The sequence below is a fragment of the Antrostomus carolinensis genome, unplaced genomic scaffold (genome assembly GCF_000700745.2).
Source record: "Antrostomus carolinensis isolate BGI_N321 unplaced genomic scaffold, ASM70074v2 scaffold11366, whole genome shotgun sequence".
Taxonomy (NCBI): Eukaryota; Metazoa; Chordata; class Aves; order Caprimulgiformes; family Caprimulgidae; genus Antrostomus; species Antrostomus carolinensis.
The window spans coordinates 79,302-89,536 of record NW_010319804.1 but is presented as its reverse complement, the minus strand read 5'-3'; the positions used below and the strand labels follow the sequence as shown (position 1 = coordinate 89,536).

Sequence of the window (10,235 nt, the reverse complement as noted above, 5' to 3'; positions counted from 1 at the left end):
TCTGTACAAAAGGTCTTTCTTCATAAATTAATTTTTTATAATTTAATGGCTGTCTACTATGTGATGTTTAAGTAACTGATTAATTCTTTATGTACAGAGGTTAAATTTCCCAAATCTTACCCAGACAATGAGTATGGCACTTAGTTCAGACATTTCTGGCAGCAACTCTTCCCTCCCTCTAACACAGCTATCATACTGCAGTTTTAATTAACGCAAAAATATCAAGTAGTGAGAGATCCAGGTTTGGAAAGTTACCAGATACAGGCAAGGTGCTGCAGGAAGTCTGGACTTTTACAAAGCAGTAATATTCCAGGGAGCATAGAACCAATAATACCACAACTTTTTAAAAAAAGAAAAAACAAAAACACATCTCTTATGACTATGTATTTCACTAGAATCTACACTTCTCAGAGCAGCAATTTACTTTTGAAACTATGAAATGTCACCGACATCTATACTCCAATACTCACACAAAATTTAAAAACTAAAAAATACTTGAAAGAAACAACTGCTTAGCCCTAGCTCCCGAGCTAGGATGATTTGGTCTGTGGAAACAGGGAGGGCCAGCAACCTGTCCCAATACAAAAGGAAATAAACTTTGAGGTAGATAACTGATCATATACAGCTGACCAGAGAAGTACACAGTTTTGGAAGACAACTTAATTTATCATTCGATTTAAAACATATGCAATTGTAATAAAGAGCTTTAATAGCAGTGAATTATCTAATATGTGAAGTACAAATAACTGTGTATTTATGAATCAGGAATTTCATAGTTTCAAAATTGGTTTTCTTTACACTTAACACTTGTAGTGATGATGTAAAGTGTGGCACTGCTTGGATCCAAGTCTTCCTTCATGCTTTTGTGTCCATACATCAATTAAAATTATAAAACCTAAATGCAAATGTACAAAAAAGGCACATTCTCCTAACCGCAAACTGGTCCGGCAAAAATAAAAAGTACAGAAGACGTAATGCTGAGACAAATCAGAATTATTGGTTACTGGCTCTTTGTTCTTTGGTAAAGTTACCTTTTAAAAGTGCCAAGTCTTTTTATTTTTATTTACCTACTATAGAGAGCTAGTACCCAATCAATTATGCTTCTACCTACATCTCAGCGTATGTTTGAAAACGAGTCCTTTAGCTTTTGCCATTTTGCTGTAATAGCAACTTTTCTGTTTGCTAAGTCTCAGCACAATCCTCATCCTAAAGCACTATCATTAGTATAAAGGAAGGACAAAAACATTCCGTGATATCCCCACCCCAAACTCCCTACTCTACCTATGCTAAAACTAGAACATCAAGTTAGTTTCTGAAAAAAAGGCAAAAAAAAGATTTTACATTGCATCATACAGCAGAGTTCCTAAATCATTCAAACTACCAGAGGGAACTATTGGCATATGGCCTTACAAACAATTTATCCTATTAAAATTTCCCCAGTCAGAAAATGTGTTTCACACAAAACATTTTTTTCCCCTCCTGCATTTCACTACCTTACATATTATGTGAAAAAATCATTAAAAACACTTACTACACATTAAAAAAGCCAAATTTTCAGCAATTTTTATTGACTACCTTTAAAAGCCCTATGCTGCTGTTTTACAAGGCATAATAGACCAGCTCATTTGGTCAAAGCATTCTACACCATTAGTTTGGACTACTTACTGAAACAGCTACAGCATTGAAAGATTTAAGGCAAATTGGAATTTATAGAAAAGGATAAGACACTTCACACTACATTAAAAGAAAAACAGAAAGCTAAAAGACCAGACACTATAACTGCAACACTGCACTTAAGCAACACTCACACACTGCAAGCACAGAACATCATCTTAGATGTTTTACTATTTTAAACTTCAGAAAACCCATTTCATACAATTAAAAAAAAAAAAGAAAGAAAAAGAAACAAACAAAAATAAACCAAAACACAAATTCTGTCATGCACGTAAGTAAATCTTCGTGGTCATCTGTGCATACCCAGAAATTCAAATTTATTTTTTTTTTGCGTCATAACACTTGATAAAAATTTTTTTTTTTACTAAAATAAACCTGTTCATGGGAACAGCTACTAGATGAATTTAAGGTTTTTCTTATGCACCTTATAGAACTTATAGCAAAAATAGTTTTAGTTGATTTCATTATAAATAACATTTTCAAGAACCTGTGCAAAACTGTCAATAATTCCTAAAGCACAATTGATCAGTAAAATCCATGATTGTTTCAGCCTTTGCACCCTTCTCCAGGCCAGGTCAACACTGGACATCTGTAACACAGAAAGGTCAGAGCTAGAGCAGAGTTACAATTGCATGGGGTTTTTTTCTAATGTAGTTGTCCATAAAACAAAATAATTTCCTATTTTAGACAGCTGTGAGAAGTCTAAATTAATCTGAATACTAATCTGAGAAGTAACACAAGTGGCACTACAGGTGCCTGGCCCTTCCCAGGATAAGGCTCTCCAGCCGGATACAGCCTGTGTCATATTTTCCCCCTCTATCTCCAATACCTGTTCCGCACGCAGAGTTCCCACTGGGGAACTGTGGGACTGCACCGAAAGCTATTCTCTTCTTTGTTGTTTTGTTATTGCTATTTCATTTCAGCTGAGCAAAAGTGCTGGAGGGTGTGAGCTTACTCCTATGGCATCTTTGGTACAAGGGAACACAACTCACTTCTTTTGGTGCAGCCTCAGGTACACGATGCACAACAGCTAATGCAGAGACAGACACTGTGCCTCCATGATGGTTAATGCCTCGCAGGGCTCATTAAATTTGAAGGAAGACTTCTCAACTTACTATATTGGCTTATGTTGCCATATGGGTTTAAAAAAATACCCAGCTAATGAAAAAAGTTTAGACAATTTTTGAATTTCTCAAGGCAGAACAAAGTCTGGTATTTTAAGGTTTGTACATTTATAGATGCATATATAATAACAATGGGCTCTTTCCAAGTCCCTTGACTATTTTCACATCATAGCAACTTGTTGAAAAGAAGCTATAAAGTTATTAAATGTAGCCATTAAATGAAAGACATTGTGTACATCTGATTGACTGCATCCACTTGTGCAAATGTCATTTACCTCTTATTTATGGCAATATGCATACTGACTCTTAGTAGGATATTCCCAGAAGTGCTGCATACGCATTTGGAAAGAAGTTTAAATTTGACAATAGTAATGAAGCCACAACAATTAAGAGACTGCACTGCTCCCTGTATTTAGGGCAAGAAATAACTGTCAACTCCTTCCCCTTCACCTGTCTGAAAAATGACAAGTACTAGCATGTTCCAGGGACAGAAATACCAAATGCTATACTCTGAGGCTGAAATCAGTTGAGTAATATTAACCTTCCCCACGTGCCCACTGCCATAGCCAGTGCTGACACAGATTTCACTGGCTCCTACTATGTGTAAATACAGGTAACAGAACTTCTCTGAAGAATAACATATGTGGAGTATTGGCTTACAGCAAACACAGGGAGATGCTCGCAGAGCTCAATACTCTACACAGAGTCATCATTACAAAATGTGTCTCAGATGGCAACACATCTCATCCTTTCAGGAGACTAAAGCTGCTCCTCCTGCCTGGCCCCAGCCTACAGGAAACATGCTGACAGGCTGGGGGAGAGAGAAGCAGGACAGGGAGATGACATGCAGGATTATGCTTCGCTGTCTACCACAGATCTCTATTGGTAAGGAGGATTTACATGCCCACAGGCGAGACTTAAGGCAAAACAAATAATTCCTTAAAAAGCGGTTAACACCAGGCCAATAGCCTTGGCATGGGAAACATGCAGGAGCCGTGATTTTAACACTAGGAGAGGGATAATGAGAAGAGGCTGCGGCTTTGCTTTCTCCCTGCCCTGGAAGCAATTCAAGGATGTGGGCTTTCCTAGATGCCGGCATTTAGCCAGAGTACAATAATAAACACAGGTCATATGTTGTGCTATGCAGCCTGTGCCATCTGTTGAATGTGCAAAGTTTCCCCATTGGTTTGTTTCTATCTTTACATTCTTGAACATATAAGAAGTTATTATGCCAACAGTGGGGATGAGAGCAGTGTTGTCAACTAACACAGCTGACCTGCAAAATCAAAGGCAACGGCAAAATGCGTATACTGTGAGATGTACATATTTTAAGGGAGAATATCACACAATCAGAGTTTCTCAACATAACTGATTATCTAATAAATGCCATGAGAACTGCAGAAATACTCTTCTAAGACAGTCTCTAGCACATTATTGTAGCTGCATAGAATTTTTCAGTATGAGGACTTACAAAATTTGGTAAAAATATTTATGTAGTCAAGTTGCCTGGTTTACAAAGCACTTGGAAAAAGCTAAGTTAAGGAACAACTAACTTCCAGAATTTTAAAATACGGAGGATGGAGAAGGGGATGGTGAGCGCAAACAATATTTTCAGGATTGCAATCTACAGAAAGCAAAAATTTTGCATGGTAGGAGATCAGGTAAAACTAACAATTGGTTATTAAAGAAAGGCCATGCAAGCGAAAACAGAGGAAAATTGGAGTAGGACAGTAAAACAACTCTGGAATTAGAGCCAAAGTAGGATGTGGATTAAAAAAATCTATAAAATTCTGGACCAAACTGCTTTTTCCTAGGATAAAGGATGAGCAGGGGAATCTTCAGGAAAAAGGGTCAGTAACGATTTCTAGCAGACCACCCCCTGCCTGCAGTCTGTAAGTCGCAAAGCTGCTTCCAAATATCTTACATGTACCACAGAACTAGAGGATATTATACATATAAATACAGCTCCCTTTAGCATTGTGATTCTAGTATTTTTGGACTAATTCATTGTTGTTCTTGTACACAGCATGCTGCCAAGATGAACAAACTGAAATACAACATAATCCAGTTATGCTATAGAGAAATTATTAAAACACTCATAATTCATTAACGTACTTCTGGAACCTGTGCTTCCTTTCCTGGCTTCTAACTCTGGCCAAGTTCAAATTAACTTCACTGCCTGTCCCCAGATATTATCAGTGTTATATGATATTAAAAAAAAAATTCAATACATAGTGCTCCAAGTTATGAAATAAAATATCTTTGAATTCAGATCTTCCATGTGACAGGATGAGCCCCTACCTCATAGTTACTTATTTTGTTGATACGTATATGGAGAATGGTCACTGGACGTCTCTACTGTAACCTGTTGTTGACCACTGGCTTCCTGCAAATAAAATGGAAGACATGAGACACTAAATTATGCAGCATTATCTGCAATCTGTATTTCCATGTGACTCATGCAATTAACAGTCTTCAAATCTAAAGTCTTCATAACATTTCTCAAGGAGGGTATTCCAAATTTGAGGTGTTAACTTTGCATTGATTTACATTTCAGCAAACAGAGAAATAAAATTATCATGCAAACCTTGAATTTCCTAAGCTGCTTTGATGATAACTAAAAAAAACCCACAAGCCTAGAAATAGAGGGAACAAATAACTGCTAGTATATTTTCTAACTGCAAATGCAAATGAGCATTCTGCTCCTCCCGTTTTGAGGGGAAGCAGGAAGAACAAGATCTACTTACCACGTGTACAAAAACTACCACTTTGGGTCCTGTGATGTGATTGGTACCAGGCAACACAAAGAATTGTAGCTGGACTTTGCACACAGACCCCCAGAAATCAGGGAATTAATTCAGCTGATAGTGCTCTGGCAGACAGTGCAATCAGCTAATTGCCAAAAGTCTTTCTCCGACCCAGGTAGGCAGATACATAAACTGAACCAAATAAGTTCTGGAGTTTCTGGACAAACAGACTTTGAAATGAAATGTTTTTTCTTAAAGGCTCTGGAACAGACTGTCTAACCCTCACTCTCAATACAAGAACAGCAGCATATCTTGTCTAGCTCCTCTGTTAAAGAAGTACTGACTTATAAAAGGGTATAAGGTAAGTTAAAATAGTAGACAAACTATTGTCTACCATCTAGTTATGCTCTTCAACCAGACTTGCAGAGGAGTTTATTAGGCAAATAAGGCACAGTATCCTGAGATGCCAAGGTAAAAGCAGGATTCTTTGCAAAAAGTTACAATCACAGTGTATTGGCAGAGACGTTTGCTCACAGGAAAACTAAATGAAAGATCAAAACTATAATATAACCCCTGTCTTGTTCCTATTGTAAGTTAGGTTCACCTACCCACAAAGTTCACCTGAGCTACGCTCATACAGAAGGCTTCTCCAAGTTCTGTACCGCTAAAGTACAGGCCAGTCTTTGTTATAATACTAGTTATATTAGTTGAGAATAATGACGCTATAGTTTTAATATACGTTGCATTCACAGTATATTGACAGTTACAATGTTAGGCTTTAAATGGTAGTTTTCCTAGCCAAAAAAAAAAAAATCTAGTATCATATTCTTGTCTCTTATCTCTGGTCTTTTATAAAATATACTGACCTCGACAGGAACAGCTGCTGTCTGGACATGTGTATATTGGGGTATGTAGGCTCCTTGCATAGCTGTTGTGGCTGGCATGTACTAGAAAGACAGAGATCATCAAGTTGAATTAAAGCCCTATGTAAACTTCAGAGTATTCAAAATATCTATCATTATATTGTTTAACAGATATTGACTGTTTCCCTAAAGCAATGCACATGAAAGAAAGACTTTTCTGTCTGAAATCAATAGGTTTTTCAGAAAAGTGAAATACCTGTATTGAGAAAACTCAAATTTAGACTTCAAAGACTAGGTAAAATACGTTTCCTTCTCTGTAAATACCAATTATTATATTTTCTTTTGTTAATTCTATTGGCTCAGAAAAGAAGGGTCTTTCAGCTTAGAAGCTAGCCTGTATCTCATCTCCTGGTTTAGTTTCTGTTCCACACTTTGTATTACTTTCTGCAACTCTGATCTGAAGAGTAAATACAACCATTGTTTCTTTTTCAATACCACTTCAGAGTTACCTCCTGAGTTCCTTTCATTTGCTTTGGTATATTTTAATTACTCAATTCCAATTTCTGATCAGCTAATAGACTGAATAAAAACTGCTGTATATGAATTAGAAATTGAGACAGCTCTTAATATTTTATTGGAAGAAAGACTACTTAAAAGATTACTTTTTTCTACGTGCAAGCTACACATGCATACTGCGATCTACAGGCAGTATTTTCTACTTGTGTAACTTGTATTCTGTATTAAATTTCTACGTACTGTTCCAGTACTGCCTAGTGAAAGATGACTCATCTGCTGTGTCAGAGGGCTTATCATGGATGCAGGCTGTAGTGACATGGTGTGGTCCATGGAGGGAGTCAGTACAGCACCCTATTAAAAGAGAGAAAGAAATAAATGGTTTCAGCAACACTCAGATTGTAATCACATTTTTTATTTCAGAGTCTAAGAATGGGCTGTCCATCTCAGGGGATATACCAAAATAACTCTCCTTATTCCCAGGCACTGAAACAGGTCTGGTGCATACTGAATATTCTACTTGAGCAGATGGGTTTTGCACAGTTTGGTAATGGGGTAAGAACTGCATTGACTTCCTATCAAACACGCAACTGATGTACAATGCGCTTGGAATGTCTGCTGAAAACACTTTGTAAAATCTGAGTTTAACCAGATGCTAACTTTAAAGCAAAAATCTGCACACGTTACGAGGTACAGATTCATTTATCTTAAGCTTTGGAATTTCAGGCTTTAGGAAGAAACTTTTATCTCATCTTTAGGAATGGCAGCTTTGGAGGAACATTTGTGTTAGAGGAATTCTACCTGTCACATGTGATGTTCATGCACAAGACAGATCTGCTCTATTTAATGGTTGGTTTCATTAGCATACACATTTTGGAAGAGTGGGTTAGCAATGTGGAGTAAAAGACTGATTCTTTGTCTAAATACTAGCTACTGTGATGACCTTTCTATCACTTCTGTAGCATTTTGTTAATAACTTCATAAAAAGTATATGTCCGATTTTAAAACACTTGAGATTCCTAAATATGGAGGGCACATTCAAAAGGTTTTCAGAGTTATGTGAAATGGAGGGTTATCAACAAATTTCGTTTGATAAACATGTTCTACAAAAACACATTTCCAAATACTTTGTATGACATATGCTTGCAGAAGTGTTGATTAAAATTGATGGAGGCTCAAAACTAACAGAAATACTTGCAGTTTACTGAAAGTCAGTATTTTGAATAAATAATCCTTTAAAAGAAAAAAGAAAAGAAAAAAACCCTACAGAGTATAGTTGGAAAAACAACCATGTGATCACTGTAGATGAAATGAGTCACAGGCACATCAAACACTAAAAGAATTTCCTGTCTGTAGACTGCAGGCTTCTCTGCAAAGCAAATGAGCAAGACAGCACCAGTCTTTGCACAGGCCAAAACTGAACTTAAGTCAGGAATCTGCATCTTTACTTCAGACATGAAATCTCATCTTGTATACCTACGAAACTAATACACCTTCTAGCATTGTAACATAATAACCTGTCTTTCACAGCACGATTTGCAAGATGGTTTTTTTCAAAAATCTGTGTTAAAACCAGTTTTGTATATGTGTTTAACATGAAAAATCACAAATACAACAACAATTAAATGTGTGAGAAAGTGTTCTTGTTCAGTATCTCCTTCTCTGAATGCACAAGTAGAAAACATTCTGCCAAGATCATCTACATTCTACAATCTGCATGGAGCGGATAATTAAAGTCAAGACAATATCCTTTCTATATCTGGAAACAGACGTTTGTTAACCACAGGAGTGCAAATATTAAAGTGCCTGTTATTATTGGTAATGCTCATCTCAAGAAACCTAATAAGTCCCAGATATAATGGTACTTAATTAGCAAATGACATAGATAAGAAGCAAAACATCATAGGAGAGTATAGATTAGAATACCTGACGCTCTGGTAGAGATGCCACAGCCAAAAGTGTAGAGAGACTAGCATTACTCATGAGCGGAGATGCCAGAACAGGCTATGCAGGTTTTCTCAACTGAGTGCCCATAATATAACTTATATCACTATGTCCATCTGTCTTTCACGAATTATCCAGTCTGAACTATCCTAGACCCATTCTAAAACCTTGGATCTTCAATTCCAACTCCTGATAGGTAAATAGCATGCAAAACACTGGTATTTGCAAAGTGCTTTCCATTTAAATAAATTTTTTAAAAAAGTTTCCTCAGGATGCTGACTTGGTAACTCTAATTGTCCTCATCACCTCAATACCCTGAAGGCAACTTTCTTTTTTTCCTAATAAGATGAGGCCCCAATTCAGGTTACTATCTTTGTTTCTCTTTTCATTTTGATCCATGATTTAATAATGATGTAATTGTCAAAACTCTAGAAGTAATTGACCTATTTCCTGTTGTTTAAAGTATGTAAAGCATTTATACAATCAGTAACATAACAATGGAGAAGCATAAAAACTTACTGGGTGCTGCATTATGTATGGTTGAGGCTGCATCCATGAAGGACTCTGAACCTAGAAGAAAATTAGTATTTTATTTTTCATTTTAGTCATTCTTTTCCTGAATACTCCAATTGAGACACAGTAATAATTTAATAAATCATATTAACAAGCCCCCTCCCTTATTTATTCACTTTTTAATGCAATTAGGCACTCTGTGGAGCAACACTGATTTCTATAAAAAGTGCATTTATTGTACCCCTAAATCAGAAACAAGATTTGTAGACAATATACCGCATATATCTTTCAGAACGGTATATTATGTTTTTAGTGCAGGTCTCTGAAACTTCAACAAATACACTGAAAGGGTTCAAACAGATACATGAGATATTTCTGCTGTGTTGAAAATGGAGGCAACTTCTGTCTTTGAAATTCCTCTGGGAAAAGTAATTGGGATCTCAGAAGGTATAGCATCATTTGCCTTCTAGTGTGATCAGAATAAAATAAATTACTGGACTTTCACAAGGGAAAAAGAAACCAGGAATTTTGCTGGACTCTTGTTCCAGGGACAAGGAGAAGATTTAGGAGAACTGTTCTTCTCCAAGACATTGCAGTATGTTACTCCCAAAGCACAGGAAGAGGAGAAGGTTCTAATGAGCATTTCTGCTCTTGCAACCACGTTTTCTCTCAAAAAATACTGTCTATCCCAATACTTAAATTGAGGCAGGATGCCTAACTTTGCATGACAAGGTAAATTAAAAAGATTAAAAGGTAAACTAATAGGTTATATAGTTATCTTAGTCAAAAAGAGCTGGATGCAACAGCTCTTTGAAAAAGTGTGCTGCAAGAAATATGAAAGGTAAGAATGGAAATGT

At 36.5% G+C, this 10,235-nt stretch overlaps 1 protein-coding gene across 1 annotated transcript in view; it reads right to left on the bottom strand.

Moving 5' to 3' along the window:
• Positions 1-1,192: 1,192 nt before the first annotated feature.
• RBMS1 (RNA binding motif single stranded interacting protein 1) overlaps positions 1,193-10,235 on the bottom strand; it is a 68,897-nt gene continuing 59,854 nt past the window's right edge. Inside the window, exons 10-14 of the mRNA XM_029085295.1 lie at positions 9,385-9,435; positions 7,165-7,275; positions 6,412-6,492; positions 5,100-5,184; positions 1,193-2,263 (exon numbers count right to left, since the gene is read on the bottom strand). Coding sequence (XP_028941128.1) covers positions 5,107-5,184; positions 6,412-6,492; positions 7,165-7,275; positions 9,385-9,435 — 321 coding nt within the window. The 3' untranslated portion in view covers positions 1,193-2,263; positions 5,100-5,106. The remainder of the gene's footprint in view (positions 2,264-5,099; positions 5,185-6,411; positions 6,493-7,164; positions 7,276-9,384; positions 9,436-10,235) is intronic.